The 18,546-nt window shown below is 42.0% G+C and overlaps 1 protein-coding gene across 2 annotated transcripts in view; it reads left to right on the forward strand.

Moving 5' to 3' along the window:
- frmd4a (FERM domain containing 4A) overlaps positions 1–18,546 on the forward strand; it is a 131,871-nt gene that overhangs the window by 17,571 nt on the left and 95,754 nt on the right. The window contains exon 1 of one of the 2 annotated variants that reach the window (XM_036150550.1): positions 4,210–4,829. The exons of the other annotated variant lie outside the window; for it this stretch is intronic. Within the exon in view, the coding sequence (XP_036006443.1) occupies positions 4,797–4,829 (33 nt within the window). The 5' untranslated portion in view covers positions 4,210–4,796. Of the gene's footprint in view, positions 1–4,209; positions 4,830–18,546 lie in introns of those variants that run through there. 2 annotated transcript variants of the gene reach the window in all.

Below are 18,546 nucleotides of genomic sequence, written 5' to 3' on the forward strand. Positions count from 1 at the left end.
GTTCACATCTGTGCGATGGAAAAGTCACGAGGGATTAATTTTGGGGTCCAGCTGGGGCGTCAGGGGATGTGAGTGAAGGGGAGAGGATGATATTGTAGGGGGATGGGGACAGAAAGAGGGTTGGGATGGGTTTAAGGATATTGTGCACTACAGTGTCATGTGCACTTCACTGTGCAGTATTGTCCTGTGATTGTGGTGTTTATCACCCCCCCCCCCCCATATCCCGACCACCCGTTCTCTTCTTTATGTATGTGTGGGTTTATTAGCGACTGGGAATGGTTGGGGGTTGACACGAGCTGCACTTGTGCGTGTGAATGTAGGGTTTGCTGACAGGTTCACTGTCAGCAGGAATGCATGATGGTGATATATGGGGCTGTATGTCACTGTGGCTTGTCAAGAACATGCACATCCAGCCAGGTGGAAAAGGATAATTAAAAAAAAAAACTCCACATTGCATCAGGCTAAAAAAAAAAATTCAAGTTGGGCTCATAGACATGGTTTTTACTATAAGGAAAGAAACAATCCTCAGAGAACACACTTTGAAAACAAAATACAGTAAAAAAGTATAATTTATTTTCAACCAGTATTGAGAATAGAGACTGACTGGAAGAGAAATTTGAGCACATAACTCTTTGGTAACAGCAAAGCGCCAACTGTAAGCCTCCTGTAGCAAACTGCTTTGAGCCTAATGACACCTCTGAGCTTAGAGGTCTGCTGATTAATGAGATTTGAGCTCTTCCAGTTGCCTTCCCACACAGAGCTCTGTGACATTTCTTCAATTCCAGCATCATCAATACGTGTGTTTAAGAGGATTAGACGTTCAGCTAATGGATTTGCGTGTGTATGTGTGTGTATCTGTCAGTGTGTGCCTGTGTGTTTTCATGTGGTCTAAAGATGATGTAAGGTGATTCACCGACAAAAACCTAGGCAATATTCTTCTACGAGAAACCTCATTCTCAAATACACTTAATAAGCCCTCACTTTCGCACCTTTCCTTTTTTGTTTTTTTTTTGTTGTGTTGCGGCTGGTAGCTGACGATGGTCAAATTTGTGACATTAATCAAAATTGGAAAAAAAATGTCAAGACGAAAAGGCCTGAATGAAAAAAGCGCGCACAAGGCTGCAGAGAAAACATAAAACAACAACAAAAAAAAGCAATCAAGTTGCATTTTTAATGGTACATTGCATGTTACAGTGTGCATCGAATACAGAAGAAATGATTGCAAGCTCACAAATTCAAACGAGTTCATTAAGTTAAGATTTGGATGGTTTATCCAGAGACGAGAAGGATGTCAGGAGAACGTGTCAGTGTAATAGCCTGGAGACACAGCAAACCACGACCCTACGGAGGGATTGCAAAGCTCTCTGTCAAAGCCATGTCTGCTTGTAATTCACAGCGTAATCAGTCCGTGTTCTAATTAAAAGTGTTTAACTACAGTGCCATTATTATTCTCGGGACACTGTCGTGGCACTGCGACTCAGTAAATCTATCTGGTGTTTGTTTTCTCGAGACAACGTGTTACTGGGCACTAAAAACTCACAGAGAGCTAGTGCTACGTCTGCATCATCTTAGGTAGAAAGACACAAAAGGTTCAGACATACAATCAGACCACGTCTGCAGTCAAGCAGTTTCATTCACTTGGCTCAGACACAGAGAAATAAAAACACTTGCACAGTTATAGTGGCTAAACATGTAATAAGAACATGTAAAGAGAATAGTGATTGATTAAACGCAAACTTTATTCTCACAAACAAAAGCTTCTGCTGCCTCTGTGGTCTGGTTGTTGCCTCCAAGGAGCTTACCTGCATTCCCTAAAAAGATGATCTTTGTAGAAAATCTACTCACTGCACTCTTTTTCTGTGTTGCCATAATTACTCTATTATGTTCTATTATAAAGAGGTCTTGTCCTACTGTATGTCCAGTAATAATTCATAATAAACAGTGGATCCAGATTACAGTTTGTCATACTCGGTAACTACTTTTAAAAGAGGCAAGGTAAAGCGTGCTCCTAAAATAACTTTTTTGCTTTGAAAATCAAGAGAGGGATAGATGGTGCCATGGTTTCCATCAGAAAAATTAAAGCTGTCTCTTTCCTCTGCGGAAGTACGCATGTTAACGCCGCGGGGGCTTTGTGTTTTTTGATCATGTCCAAACGTCGTCGTGCTGAAATATCCGTGTTCTTTCAGCTGTGCAGGGATCAATGCTGAAATGGGATAGAAGGTTCCAGTCTATCTACTTTTCGATCCCTGCAATGGTAGTTTGACAGTGTTACGGTCATAATACGCTTAAAATGTGACGGCTAAAAATCAATGAGTAGGTTAACACCAGCTGACGGGGTTTACAGATACCTTAGCACCCCTAAACATCAATTTAAAAGGGTGGTGGCTGTTTTTGCATTACTGGGGGCATTTTATTGTGATATAGGGGGTTATTATGTTTATTTCCATCTTTTTTTTAAGCAAAATGAAATCTTTTAATGCCTCATGCCTTTAGAATTACATTCCCAGAGCTATTTGTGTTACTTGCATTGTCTAACGCCACAATCAGAAAAATAACATTAGTAATCTTTGTTTGCTGCATGCAGACGGCTCAGTGAAAATAAATACTCACTTCTATGTACATCCAGTTCATCGTCCTGTCTTCTAACCGAAGATGATCAAAAACGATGTGTCAATATGGAAATGTCTGTCATCTTTAATTTAAAATTAATAATGAGCTAAATAATTTACAGAGAAAAAATTGAAGGTTATTTCTGCACAAGGAATGGAAAGGACACCTCCAGTGACATTGTCTGTCATCATTAATTTCATTAATTCAACGCTTTCTTTGGTCCTATCTGGGTCAATGCAGAAGGACCAGACTAAAAATAATTGAGAGAGAAAAAGAACAGCAAGAGAGCGAGTGCTTCACTCGGAGTCATGCAGTTAAGGCAGAAAGGCTTGTCAAAGTCTTCAGGCGGCCACCTGAACCACAGTGTGTCATTTCGCTTCATACTTGCATCCAACAGCTGTGGCAGGGAAAGGCCGTGGGTAGAGAGAAGCTCAGACTTTATTATTTATTTTAATTTCTTAAAGCTCTCAAAGCTTCCTTTCGCTGGTGCCCTTATGGACACGGTTCTCATGGCAACAATGAAATAGCGAGGAAGAAAACGTGAATGTGTTTTTTATCTTTCTAAAAAGTGTGGAAAATCTTGTAGTTCGCAACCACCAACGCTCTGGAAATGTCGGGCCTTTCTTTCCAGCAACTCTTTGATGAATAAGGGGAAATAGAAAAATACATTTGTTAGGCGAGATGAACAAAGAACCAATTAAAATCGTGAGGGTTCCACCGATCCAGGCTGTCTGTTTGTTTTGCTTTTAGTCGCTTTAATATAGGGTAGAGCAATATAAAAAGACTGAACTTGAACATTAATATAAAGTGGGGTAAGACCTGGAATATCACAAGCTTATTTCCGCTGGTTCGCTAGTGTTGGTTATAAATTGCGTCTGTCATGTTGTGAACGCACAACAGGGAGTTGCTTTTAAAACTTCACTCCAAAACTAAATCTAAGAATGCCGTTTATGACTTTGTTCACAAACGGGAACGGCGGTTCTTTTTTTTTTTTTTTGGGGGGGGGGTGCTGAATCACCAGAATCAGCACATTAAAACGATCCGTTCAAATATTTTGAGTTCCGGGTTTGCTCCAAGTTCTCCTAACAGTGAGAAGTGGCTGTATAGGAGGCATCCTGATCAGATGTCCAAATCGCCTCGATTGACCCCTTTCCACTGTATTTGGATCATGATAAAGAAATTAAGAAGATCAGCAGTGGCTTCAGTGAACTTTTCCACTTGCCGTATTTCTTTTAGTCCTGGTCTGGCATTGGAAGCACGTAGGTGCGGAAACCCTATATGTGTGTTAGGTTAGGAAGCAACAAAACAAGGTCTAAATGTTTGAGTTGGTGACTCATGCCTTGTCTGTTATGAGATTAGTGGTTGATCAGGTTGCTAGGCGATCAAGAGCCACTATTGTCCAGGGGGACAATGGTGGACCAAAGAGTGCCCTCTCTCTTCTTCTCTCTTTGTTTTTCTCGCTTTCTATCTCCATCTCTTTAAAAAAAAAACGCACGGGCACTACAAACGCACGCTGCGTCTCACCTCCCCGAGTTGGGGCGGGAACAATTAGCAGACAGTCTACAAGAAGGATTCACAAAGAGGCTGAGTGGGCGAGGGACAGGACGAAGAGGAAAAAGGGAAGCGAGGACCAGCAGACGGAGGTCAATACAAAAAAAAAAAAAAAAAAAGAGAGAGAGAGACCTGGAATCATTTGACACATTGAAGGGAACGAATGTAGCTGGAGGCACTGAGTGAGAGTGAGTGAGGCAAGGGGAGAGAGATAAGCTAAAGGATGTAGGGAGGAAGGCAGAGAAGGGAGATACCCTTTATGGACATTGCACATTAACAGCCCAGTGCGGGGGAAGATCATACATCTGCTGACAGGTTGGAGAAAGAGGGAGAAGCACCAGGAGTTTCTCACTGGCCACTTGCCTCCCGCTTCACGCTGTGTGTGTGTGTGTGTGTGTGTGTGTGTGTGTGGGTGCATATATGCCTGCACACACTCCCACAGCACACACAGACTCTCTCTGTGTGCCTGTCAGTGTGCCGGGGCTCTCTGGGTGGGTAGAGAGCTGTTGCTGAAGAAGAGATGCTCGCTCCGAGGATGAGACAGCGTTTCTAACAGGATCTATTTGCGGATTGGGATAATACACCGACACAGCTGAGGGGGCCCCGCAAACCCAGCGGAACCAACCGAATCAGCTATGGAGGGACTGCTGTCTCCAATGAGGACGAGGGTGAGTTACCATGGGGATTTCAGAAAATGGCAACTACTGTTTCGTCCATAGAAATCCATCGTCGGAAAGACAAACGTTAGACAGCCCGTCTGGACAGATGCTGGACTGTTAAAGTAAATCAGTCTGTGCAAAAAGGCAGAACGTTTCCAATGTATGGGGGATAGAGATCCAAAAATGCAGCTTGCAAGCAGTGACTGACTGTATATGTGTATAAGTGTGCGTTTGCGTGTGTGTGCCTGCACAGATTAATGAGGCATCGCTCTGAAAGAATGACTCAGTGTTTCAAAGTGGTGCCCATCTCCAGTCAGCACAAACTGCTGGCCTTTAGATTTAGGCTATGGTGACAAAAAGGAGTGGAGACAGGGGTGCAAGGGAGGAACTGGCTGTTGATTGTCCGGTGAATCGAATGAATTTCTAAAAGTGGGGATTCACTATTGTTCTTGTACAGCATGACCTTCTCTGTATCAGAGGCTCGCGTCTCATCCAAAATGGTGTGGCGAAGTTGGATGCTCTGTTTAGAGTCACATAAAATGCTGTCAAATGAGTGAAGTATTGAGGATGCACCAACCAAACGGTGAAAGATTGGAGTCGCCCCATTTCTCTTGATCTGTTCTGATCAGCGATCAGCAGGTCCAACACTGAAAAACCTAAATTTTTCCTTGTTGAATGTATGAAATCAAAGGACCCCCACCGATTTCAATAAATTTACAACAACATGCACATTTTTTACTTAAATATATCCAAAAAGAAGGTTCAAGACTTGTGCTTTGATGCTTAAATAATGAGATGGTAGGAATCCCTTCACTTTACACTTGGATTTCAATATTAACATCTCTGTCAGAACACCTGCAGTGCCATCCACCCCCCCTCCCGCCTTTTTCTGTTTTAGTTGCCAGAAAATAAATTAGAAATGGTAAAAATTGGAATCGGCAGACCAGACCTAAAAGAAAATTGGAAGTCGGTGTTGGCCAGGAAATGTGTGTATTGGTTCTTTTCTATAAAATATGCATTTTCGGTTGTGTATTGATCCAGAGTGCGACAACTAATTTTTTTTGTTCATCCACTGGCATGCCGTTGAGTGGGCGACTGTGGCTTGATGGTTTGAGTAGTCGTCTGGCAATCAGAAGATTTTGGGTTCAATTCCATCTTCCCCTTGGCACATGTCAATGTGCCCCTGGGCAAGGCACTTAACCCCAAATTGCCTACCGAGCTGCATCTCGGTGTATGGGAAGTGTTGGCCTAGTGGTTAGAGCAGCATTCAGAGAAGGATGCAAGTACCCGGTTCAATACCCAGCGCCTGCACTCTGGGTCCCTGAGCAAGACCCTTAAACCCAGAACGCTCCCCGGCCGCCGCACATGGCAGCCCACTGCTCCCCAAGGGTGATGGGTTAAAAGCAGTAATGTATGTTTCAATGACAAAAAGATATTACTATTGACATGCTCCATATTAATTAATACAAGCAGGTATCGCTCTGCTTTCCACTGTAAGAGCTGTTTAATGGTTTATGAAATAAATCTAAACTATTATCTGGACAAGAACGTGCTTTTTATTTTCTCTCTTCTGTTATTTTTCCACTGCTTTTCCTTGTCCATGAGCAGAAAGACAGTTTATCTTCATTTTCTCTCGTGTTTTCCTACAAACCATACTCCTTTCCCATATTATCCCTGCTGTCATTGACTCCAGCAACCATAAAAAATCCTATGAGTGCCAAATTAAAAACTGTACCTTCATTCTTATTCCATCTCATACTCTTTTTCCTGGAAATCCCAAATAGCACTGCTTTAGCCTTGACTTTGTGCGATGTTTGAAGCATTGAATCTGTTATCATACATGACTACCATCTGCTCGACTCTCTTCCTTCACCTCTACAACTCAAGCTCCTTATTTTCCTTTTTTTGCATTTTTTTTAGCCCTTTTTTCACTCCAGTGCTGTAAATGCTGCATGATTCCTTTTAGTATTCAAGCCAAGGGTTAGGTTTGTCTGCCCACCTGTCTGCCTCTCCGTCTGCCTGTCTGCCCCTTGCCCTGCTTTTTGGCAGGTAAATGAGCATTATAATTGGTGTTTGCAGACGGGCCCGTCACCTAATCCAAAGAGAAGCATTAGCAGCGTTTTTTGTTTTATCTTTTTGAAGATAGACTTGGCTTCTGTAATATGGCGTTGGATCAGCACTGCGCCGTCTGCGACTCTGGCCAGATGTTGCTCTTTGGCATATCTATCCAAGTCATTTTTTAATAGCAAAATGGCTTTTTCATTTATCTGCATGAGCCAGATTGAACTTCCCATGCCTGGGAGTTGATATATGTGTATCTCAGTCTTGGCATCAGTGAGTTTAACCGATTTGTGACTTGGGGAATGATGATCAAGCGGAGGAGTCTGTCAAAGTTTGCCCTGTGTAATCTGCCCTTTCATTTGGCTTCAGAGATGAAAGAAGGTATCAAGCTTCAAATTTTTTTGGGAACTCTTTATTTTATTAGAGTATTACATACTTTTTGAGAGTAGGATTTCAAGTAGCCTAAGTTACTACTCCTGTTTGTTTGCTTATATTTCAGATGACAATGTTTTGTCTTGTGGAATTTGAAGTATAGGATGATTTAAAAATAATAATAATAATAAATGCAGCAGTAATGTCTTTTCAGGCCAAAGAACAAAAGGCAAGGCGTCTCCAGATGCACCAAACTTGACATCTACCCTAAAATAACAAACATGGGGTACAAATTAGCTCTCGCTGCATCAATCTGACGAAGCCTTAGCTATCTAAATTGGGACATTCTGCAGAGATGCCCACACCCTCTTAAACATTGCTTGTCTTCCTCTGTGTTCCTATTCAGGATGTAGTTAACGTGCACTGACGCAGAAAACTGAAATAAAATAAGCACCAGCGAGCTGTGTGTCTACGTTCACCTTGTTACATGTAGCCATAAAAGCAGGTCAAGCCAAGCGTAAAGCGAAAAGCACAGCGAGCAAACAAACTAGGTGGTAGAGTAAAAGATTAAAAGAAACTAATAAGCAGTGCACAAACACAACACAGCTAGATATCAGAGAGACTGAAAGCCAACAGGAGACTGGGAAACTTGGAAACAACAGGAAACAGGAAGTAAAGTGAACAGAAAGGACCAGAATGATCAAAATAAAACAGGAAGGCAGAGACAACTCTGGACATACAAATCTTAGCTCCTTAAACATTGTAAACAAAGCCCAACACATTACATTTTGCTGCTTTTATTACCACATTTATTTGTTTAGCAGCAACAACAACAACAACACATTCATATAAAAAAATTCAGATGAATAAATAACCTCTCTCTTTGCTCTCGTCGAGAAGTGCCTCTAAATTCCTACAGTAATATTTTCAGTCTCATTATCTTCGTCTCCGTTTAGTCGCATTGTATTTTCATATCAGGACGTTCCCTCAGAAATCACGGCACCGACATTATTAACTTCACACACTTGTTTACACCCCGAAATTGTACATCTAAAACAAACAGAACATCCAAAGAGGCTTCAAAAAAAAAAAAAATAGAAAGAAAGACCCTCAGCGGGATCCCCTCTTGTGTCTAATATATGCATATAGGTCAGTAGGACGAGGATGTGGAGCTTCATAAAAGTCTTCTCTGGAGAACACGGTAAGTGTGTGTGCTGTGTATCAGTTCTCTAATCGGCTCGTGTGTGTGAGCAGATCAATGGGGAGTTGTTATCTAGAGATTAACCCCTTGTCAGTGTTCTGTCAGTCTAATCAGAGAGAATCCTCTGCTGCTTTTGGTTGCACGAGGTTCCTCTCAGAACCTCATGCCTTGTCTTCTGGAATCTGTCACAAACCTCTACCTTTTTTCAATGCAAAAGTGACAGTTTAAACCACAGACGCTGCTCCTTTGTGTCCCCCACGCCTCATCTGAATATGCAAGTCACTCAGCATAGCTCCTCCTCTCTTCCTTCGTCGATGAAAAAAATTATAATTCATTCCTTTCGAAGGCAGCCGGTTGTCCCGGTAGTTACGCTCAGGGTTGAGAGGAGCGAAACTCAGCCACAAAGAGAGTGACCGGACCCACAGCCCGGAATCCCAGCCGCCTCACTGCTCAGATGAAAATAATTAGGGGAGAAAGGCAGGGTTGGTGGACTAAGGGGTCTGTGGCAGAAGGTGGGATTGTCTTTGGCAGTGCACTCAGACACCAAGACACACACATCCATACTTTGCTGATGCGCAGCAGGTTAGCTGGCAGCGTTTAAAGGCCAAAGAAAACAGCAGAGGGGTTGTCTGGTGGCTGGAACCACATGGGGGGCACATGCAAACAAACACACATACACACTCACACAGAGGTACAGACATGGACACACACACACACACACACTAATGCACACACATATGTTTATTGAATTTGGAGCTTCATCTCCCAGCTGTCATCTCAGCCACGATCGTGTTAATTGCCGAGGTTAGTTTAGGACAAGATCCCCAGGTTAGTGAATGTCTGAGAGGCTCTAGTTGTATTTCTAATTGAAGAAATATGCCAAGCTTGCTTTCTTCTGTCTACAAGCTGAACTTAGCCGGCAGATTCCACGTAGTATAGATCCAACAGAGCAGGTGCCAAAATCCTTCCCTTCTGTCGAAAGAGATATGTGTTGAGGGTTGTGTATGGTGTTAATTATCTGCCACACATAACGAGGGTGAATATAGTTCATTTTGTCCAGTAGATTTAATGTTGCTCTCATCTGGCCAGAAGGTCTTCTTGTACTTGTGTGCTTAGTCTCTTCACTTTAAGGCTGGACTTTTGTAGAGCAAAACTAAGGCTTGTTCACCCCAAATGCGAACAAGGCGAATTTCTTGCCTTGATCACCTGGCATGTGGTGCGTGACATTTCGCCTCTCTCGCAAACAATCCGCACTGACAATGCGCTGACAAAGCTGCCATTTTCCCTCCAGCTCGCTTCACTGTGTCATGAAATAGGAGGAGCGTCTATCCGCTTGCCGGTTCCCCCTGTCTGTTCAGCTCACCGTGGTGGAGATGGATTTTACTGAGTCACGGTGCCGTAGGTCATGTGGAAAACCAAACAACCTAATCGGCATCTGGTCTAACGAGTACCACCACCTGTGGCTACGTCTGGGTGATGGTCGCTTCCAGCGGTTCTTCCATCTTTCCAGGGCCCAGTGTGAAGAGCTGCTGCTCCGCGCCGGGAGGCGGATCACCTGTCCATGAACGGCGGGTGTCTTCGATCAATAAATCCATCATTGCTCGATAGAAATATAGCCTAATTATAATGTCTAAATATATACCACATATATGCTTAACTAAAGGGACACGGAGCACTCTTAACGAGATGCCAATTGACAGAAAAGTAAAAATTTTTTAACTCGAGCAAAATCACGCTTTGCTCTAATCACAGTTTTGCTTCCCTCTATTCGGCCATTCCGTGCCGTTCGCATCACAGACCATTAATTCGCTCCTGAACATGCCTTTACATGGGGAAAATATGTAAATCCTTTGCTCCATTTGTCTCATTCGTGTTCGGAGTGAACGCACCTTACAGCTCCCCTGTCAAAGGATTGTCCCACCTGAGCTGTGGATTTGTGCAGCTCCTCCAGAGGTGGACCTGTTAGCTGCGTTTTGTCCATTAATGGTCTCTGACAAACCTTTGAGGCCTTCAAAAAACAGCAGTATTTATGTATTTAAGTAATTACAAACAGGTAGACTTTATTCACACACTCAAACAAATCTGAAGGCAGCAGGATGCAGGGAATTTTACTTAAGAGTATCAGAATAAAGGCAGATGGAAGAAAATGGAACACATTTCTAAGAATCTTATGAATCTTATATCAGAGAAACAAATTCATTTTCTTTTTTACGTTAGACTGCTGCACTACTTAGTGTCGGCCTATCTTACTCATTCTCAATCAAATGAGGTTTCCTGCTATATCATGCCACGTTGTAATAAATGGAGCAAATTTTCTGACTTTGGACATAATCACACCCAGGAAGCAGGACTAAAACAAGGCCCGGCCACATTCTCGTTCGTTTTCTTTGAAAGCATGATGTGTGTGTGTGTATGCGCACCTCGCCGCGTCAGGCGTGTCAAACGCTCCGTTGTTCCCTCGAGGCGACATAAAAGATAAGATCGGCCAGAACGAAATTGAGCCACTGAGGAAGGAAAGCAGCAATGAAAACGTAAGTGTGCAAATTTTCCACTTCGTTTGCTGCGATCAGTCTGCAGGCAATTTTAAATAATTTCCAATAAGGGCGCAAACAAATGAATGGTAATGATAATTTCACACCATACTTCAATTAAAGCCTTTATTTGGGTTTGTCAGTGTCCGATTCAAGTCTGCCTCCAGCAGTGTGTACATTGGCTCTATCTGTGTTATTGCATCAAATAGATGGTCCCAAGGGACAGCTTTATAGGCCGGCCATGAGAACACGGTAATTGCAAAATTTGATTTTTTTCCGAGCTGGAAGGTAATTATGATTGTACTCGCACACAGAAAGGTACAAGGAAACAGATACAGATGTAACAGTAGAGCAAAGAGAAGATCAGCAGTCAGGCTGGATGTAGAGTGTCTGTGAAGAGTCTCAGAAAATACTCTCTGTGTATTTGGGTCTGGACTTTGACTAGTCCATTTAAACATGGGAATACATTGTAATCTAAGCCATTCTAATGTAGCCCTGGCTGTACACGTTGCCAGAAAGTGATCTCTGGTGTCCTCTAACAAGTTTCCTTCCAGTAATTTCCAGTATTTAGCTGCATTCATCTTCTCATCAACCAGAACAGCTTCCCTGTCCCTACTCACCAAGTGTAACACTGATAATTTCACACCATACCTCAATTAAAGTAAGGATGTTGTGCTAGCATTTCTCCAAATGGGCCAAACATGTCAGTTTTCATCTTTTGTATATCTATCTATCCTGTCCTATGCTTACGGCAGACAGGAAAGTACATTTTCCCATCATCTACTGATTTCTCTTTTCCACTTGGTCAACAGAATTTCTTTTCTATTTAATTAATTTTGTCCCCCTTACACAGATATATTTTCCATATTTTCCAGCCAGCTTGGTCTCCATGTGAATGCCAGCTTTTAACAAAGAGTTTAGCAGCCATCAGCACCATGCCCTGAGTAGCGAATTTGAGGGGGGTAAAAAAAAAAAAAGACAAGATAGAGCCAAATTGCTTCATTTATCCTGGAACAGCATGCTGAACTAACCTTTATTATTTGAAACACAGCACGTACATTCGGTCTCCTGCGGCAACTGCTTTGTTCCACTCCTGACCTGATCACACGAAGCGAGGTACACTACTATGATTACGAATGCAGCCTGCAGCTCAAGGTTGCCATCACTCCTCTCACACCACAGAGACAACGGGTTCATTCCCTGGCTGCAGTGTTTCTAGCTTCTGGCTTTCGTGTTCTTTTGAGCGTAATTAGTAAAGTGGGAGACTCAAAGCCACAAAGGAGTATTTTTTTTAGTACTAATGGCCTCCACTGGTTGGCTGTAGGCATTCATTTGTGGTTCAACTGCCTCTAGGTGAAGCTTCTACCTGAAAGATGAAGTTACTTACTGTCTCGTGTGTTTTACAGCTATTTCCAGACATACAGAGGGAGCCTGCTGAAAGAAAAGTAGCAGTATAACAGGAAATAAGCCTGGATAACTATTAATGCATGCATGAATATTCCAATAAATATGTTTATGTTTCAAAGCACATTCATCTTTGTTTGTTTCACGTGTCCCTTGACATTTTTTTTTTTTTTTGCAAAAATGCAAGTCAAAGCCATAATTTGTGCAAAAGGAGTCCCAACAAAGAACATAGTGCATAGAAACCAACATACATTTCAGCACCCTGACATTTCTTTGTAAAATATCCTCATTTAACCAATATATTTTCCTGAGACATTTAATTTTCAGTTTTCATTATCTGTATACCATATTCGTCAAAATTACTAAAGGCTTGAAATATTTCATTCTGTCTGCAGCGGATCTGTATTTGTGTTGCATGTTCTGATATAAGTGACCAAGAACGCTGAACTTTTTCACTATATAAATTTTTTCAGCTGTACTACTTTTTGTGGTCAGAGCTTCGTTTAATTCATAAAGTCTTCAGTTAACGCATCACGTCCCCATTTTGCTTTTACGCTTTTTATGCTCAGATGCGCTAATGACTAATTTATGGTTTCCATACATGACTGGTCATGGAGACATGGAGCGCTGTGCAGATGCATGGCAGATTCAAATCATCTGCCTCCAGAAAACACGTACATGCATTGCTGCTTCATTTGCATGCTCCGTGTCTTCTACATGCTCAGTCCACAGACATATGGACCCATATGCTGCCATCGCACTATATCAGAAGGCTGAGTAATTTCATAGCTGCTGGAAGGATGGGATGGAAGAAAAAAAATCTGACTGCAGCAGGATGGTGGTTCTGAGGTGGAAGGATCCTTTTATTCACTTTTGGAAAATGTAGTAGTAACTCAAAGGCTTTCAGTGAACATGATCATCTACAGTTGGTATGTGGAAAAAGAAAAATCTCCTCTTGCATGTGTGTGCATAATAAATTATACATTTCTGAAGAATATTTCTGGAGCATCTGGGTGAATTTAGTGTGCTTGGAGCCTTGCTGCCTAATAGTACACTGCTCTTTACAGAGTCTCTTTTGTTAACGTTTCACCTCCCTGACCACCAACACACGTTATGTGCTTTGAAAAATTGTGAAGTGCTTGCCAGATATTGTGTTACCACCTCTCTCCCATGTGTAGACAGCTGTCATTACGCTGAATTTACCCCAAATATGAAATCACAGTTTCCAGATTGATGCGCATCAATTCTCCCTGGGATACTTACTTCATCCTAAATGTCTGCCTGACCCTCTGCGCTCTCGTTATGGCTTGTTAAAACAATTAAAGGTGACGTGTGTCAGATTTATAGCTCACACTCGTGTGTGTATTTGGGTTTGCACATGCATGCGTGTGTGTCTTATTCTGAACAGATGTGAGCATCTGCCACTGCTGCTAAGGCTATTAATACATGTCTAGAGGTGTTAGCATGTAAACTGCAGCAGCTGTTGTTGTTTGCAGCACTTTGTTTATGTGCGACTTGTCTTTCTAAGTTGTCTGATTTGCCAGATTTTAAATATACATTAATCTTTGACATTGGTGGTACTGAGATTTTCATTCATCTTGGAACTGTTTAAGCTCCTTCAGTTAGTTTCCGATTACAAAAGATATATCATATAAACCAATGACAATGTTAAATAAAACTGTTTGCAGATTTATAGTATTTCGGTACATAAACACAGTGCCTTGCAAAATTATCTATGCCCCTCAAACATTTTTCTTTAGATTTATTTAATGTTATAGACATAAACTTCAAGGAATACACTACGCAACAGAAGATAGTGATAGATGGCAAAAATAGAAGGAAAACGATCGGTTTATTATTATTTATACAAATAAAAATCTGAAACATTTCTTTTTGTATTCATCCCTTTACTCAGATACCCCTAAATAAAATCCACTGAGACCAGTAGCTGGTCACTTATTTAGTAAATAAAGTCCACTTTGGTTGGGTACCTGTGGCTTTCATGGAAGAAAGTCAAGAAGAAATGCATTGTGTTAAGAAAGGACAAAAAAAAAATCCATATAACCTATGGAAGAAGGTGTTCTTACAGAGCTAATAAACTCTATCCACCAGGGCAATACTGGAAGAAAACCTGTTAGGACCTGTAGAAGTCATGAGACTGAGCCAGTGGTTCACCATCCTCCAACACAGCGACTATAAATATACAGTCAGAGCTACAACTGAATGATTTAGATCAAAGCAATATTATCTAACCACTGGCCTAGGCAAAGCCCAGTTCTGAATCTAAATGAGAACCTTTGGCAAGAGCTGACAGTAATTGTTTATGGATTGTCTCCATACAGTAGCTGACCTTAAGCTAGTTTGCATATAGAACAATGGGCTAAAACATCGTTGACACTACTGCAAGCCGCTGTAGGTATGGTAGACGCAGAAATTCTTAAACTGATTCTTGTAAATAACAGATTAGGCTTTAAATCCTAGATGAAACCTTTTTTTTTCTGTTTTAACTGCCCTTAAATACATTTGTTTTCTTTGCATGGCTGAGCCGCCTGGCACTTGGACCCATTTTACTTTTCCAGGGCATTTTTTTGTCAGGTGAAATTCCCTTTCAGACCACCAGAGTGCGCTGCAAGATCCCATTCTTGGCTTTGCTTAAAGGGCACGTGAATAATCAGTGTCAGCGTCTGAATGACCAGTGGATGCAGATCAGGTCTTCCAGGTCCTGTGGCTAAAGTGGTGTGTGTTTTCCCGCAGCTCCTCCCGTACAAAGAATGCTGGAAGAGTCCACCTCATAGCTGCATTGAGAAGGTCAGCACTCGGGAGGGAAAACATCCCCAGATTTTGCTACCGTTAGGTACAACCGGCCTTCTCTTTATTGTATCCTCTGTGATGAATGGAGACAATAAACTGAGACCTTTGGCTCTAATGGCCAGTTGTCTGCTGCTGTGTGTGAGTGCTGGCTGTCTGGCCCCAGCAGACACAGACGCGTAGAGGAGTTCCTCTCATTCGTCATCGCAACTTTCACAGACATATAAGCAGGGATCAGGCGAGGGGGGGGGGGGGGGGGGAAGAGGTGCGTGTGGCTACCAGAGATCTGGTGGGTATATAATTAATGACCTCATCCTGCTCCTCCGGCTGTCCAAGAAAGACACAAAGAGCAGCAAGTCAAGGTCTGAAATAAAGGAAAAGAAAATGCAAAGAACGAGTGCGGAGAGAAACAGGGGGGGCTGATATGTTGAAAAGGGGGGAGCATATGTTAAAAGCTGAGCTTGATTAATAATTACGAGTTGTGTCAGTGACTGAGTGGCTTTCCTATTGTCCCTGCTGTCAACTGGAGGGGCAATTAAGAGGGGTTTACCCTCCATTCTCCCAACCCCCCCAATATATCATTCACCTCTCTTTCATTTTTTATGAGCCCAGCCTCATCTTACTTGTTTTATATCTTTCTTTTTGCACAGCGCTGGATCTCCTCCAGCGGCAAATGTATGCAAGGCAGGCTATTATGTCTTTTTGGTCAACTGTGATTTTCACCCTGCAGCTTTCCGATGGATGCTATTTTTGCCCAGTCTCTTTTTTTTTTTTTTACTGTTAAACCATGAATTGATTGCTACTGTTAAACCATGAACTGATTGCAAGAGAGGCCTGCAGAGCTTTACATGTTTGTTTTGTTTTCTGACCTCCTAGATGAGTCATCAATGGCCTCTTGGAGTATTTTTAGGATGGGTGGTCCTAGTAAGATTTACTGGTGTTGCATATTTTCTCTATTTGTGGATAACGGCTCTCACTGTGATTCGATGGAGTTCCAAAATCTTAGAAATCGCTTTGTAACCATTTCCTCACTGTTAATGGCCTCCCAGTTCATCAGGTAGGGCAGGTAGGACTGCGTTTCTGATCTATTTTCTTTAGATTTTATGTTTTAGTGTACACCATCTTGTCAGACTGGTACCTTTAAAGGGTTTTCTTGATGCTACATCGTTCAAATCGGTCCATTTTTAGTTTGGATAGCTTTTCTTTCTCAATAAAATCAGTGACTTTTTTAAGAGTCCTTCTTCTGTATTTACTTGGGTTCTGTCTGATATTAACATTTCTTTGATGATCTGATACATTTTAATGTAGCAAAGTGTGGTAAAGATTTGGCAAATGTCAAAGGACAACTCAGTTACAGCATGTATTTTTATTTCTGCAGACAAGAAAGTGCAGAAAGGACAAAGAAAAGAGGAGGGTGGAAGGTATCCGGTCTGTCTAGCGGACAGGGGCTGACTCCTCGGGGGGTCCACCAGCCCTCCCCTCCCGATCTCAGTACAGTTTGACATCCTGCATCATTCAATCCATTTTACCTTCAAGGTACAGGAACACAAATGAGACCAAAAGTGATGACTTGAAATGCACAGAATAGTGTCATGCTGTCAGATCCATTTTTCCCCTAAAATCATGTAAAGGCAAAAATAATGGCCTGAGGTAGTGTCATCAGGAGGCAGAGAAGCCTCCTCAAATTACTTCTCCCTTTCCTTGAGCCCCAGAGGCTGTCCTGGCCCCCGTCTCTCCCCCCAATCTCAGCAAGTCAACAAAGACAATAAGCCTGAGTCGGTTCTGCCTCGGTTTGTGTGGCAGCTGAGGAGCTGCCGCACCTGTCCGAGGTGTGGGGGCCCATCTGTACAGTAACAAGCAGATTAGTCTCCTGCCTGAAGCAGGAGGTGGAGCTGGAACAGCCTGGCTTGGGTTACCGCACCCCAGGGAGAAAGTGTGCATGTATTAAGGGTTAGAGTGAGTAGTTCATGTTGGCTTGGTCAAATATGGCGGAAATGCAAGTCCGAGTGAGTGTTTGGGGGATGTGTGCAGGTGCATCCTCCTATTTTGCGCTCCATTGTGTTTGTGCATGTGTTTTGATGGCGGCAGCCTAGTGATTCATTGTCTTTAAAAGGGAGAGTTCCCAAATAACTTAGAAGTCTACGGACACTCATAAGGACAGCTGCACTCTGCTTGTAGGACAGAATGAGACAGACATCTTAGAAATGTGAACTATTCACCAGGTGGAAACAATGCAGGAGAAATAACATCACAAGATAGGTTTAAATAAAAACCTTTGAGCTGACTCAGCTGAAAAGGTGAAATCTTGGTCCACAGATAATCATAACGGCAAACAAATTCCGCGTTTTATTGGTTTTTCCGACCCAAAAGTAATAAAACACAGATGTAAACAACACCCAATAAAAAGCTATTCTCACACCGTCTTTCATTCCCAGCGTCCTAGTAATTCCACTGACAGCATGATCATGTATAAGCCATTTCCTCCCATGATCTGCTCGGTAGAGTTTTAATATGTAACAATATCATCACATATTCATGTCTCTCCTTGCTACAAATCAGATTCCCCGTCCTGTTTTGAAATTCACAATCTCACGTGCATGGTTTGATGTGAGTAAGCGGCTTGCACACAGGGGGCAGTCCCAAAAGTTGAGTGGATCTGCATGTAAATATCCATGCCTTCTTAACATAGTGTGAATTGTTAAATCAGTATAAGAAAAACTGTTATTTTTCTTTCAAAAAATGATTCTATGCTGTGTCTATTTCTGGGCATGTTGTAGGCTGGGAAGCCTCCTCAGCCCTGGGTAAAGTGGGCTAGGTTTACTGGGGCAGAAAATGCTGGAGCGTGACTCAATCCAATGCCTCCACACAACCAGCCTCTAAAATATGCCTCTGTCGTATTCTGTGTCCTCAGTAGCTTTCAAACATGCACTTACTCTGCTGTAAGAGGCTTGTGCAGCATTGGGAAAATGCGGTTGGAATAACTCCAGTTGTGTGAATAATTATTCTTTTAAGGCCATGTTTATCTACTTAAATGTAGACTTTTCACATTTTCTGCTCCAACTTTGAAAGCTATTGACCATATTTATTCTGTAAAATCAGTGAAATTCGCTCTATATGTGATTTTTTTTTTTTTTTTACCTAAAGAGCATGTCATTACCATTTTTTCACAGATGGTTTGCTTTTTTGTTGTAGAATACAGAAATAAAAAAAATAATTGTTGTACAAATCCTTTAGGTAACATCATATAATGCAATTGATCAAATTTCTTTTGAAAATGTCCATTTGTAGGTAATACAGGAGGCTGTCTATGTTCATGAAAAAACAAGCCCCATCAAACATATGCTACATA

Source organism: Fundulus heteroclitus, chromosome 2, assembly GCF_011125445.2.
Source record: "Fundulus heteroclitus isolate FHET01 chromosome 2, MU-UCD_Fhet_4.1, whole genome shotgun sequence".
NCBI lineage: Eukaryota > Metazoa > Chordata > Actinopteri > Cyprinodontiformes > Fundulidae > Fundulus > Fundulus heteroclitus.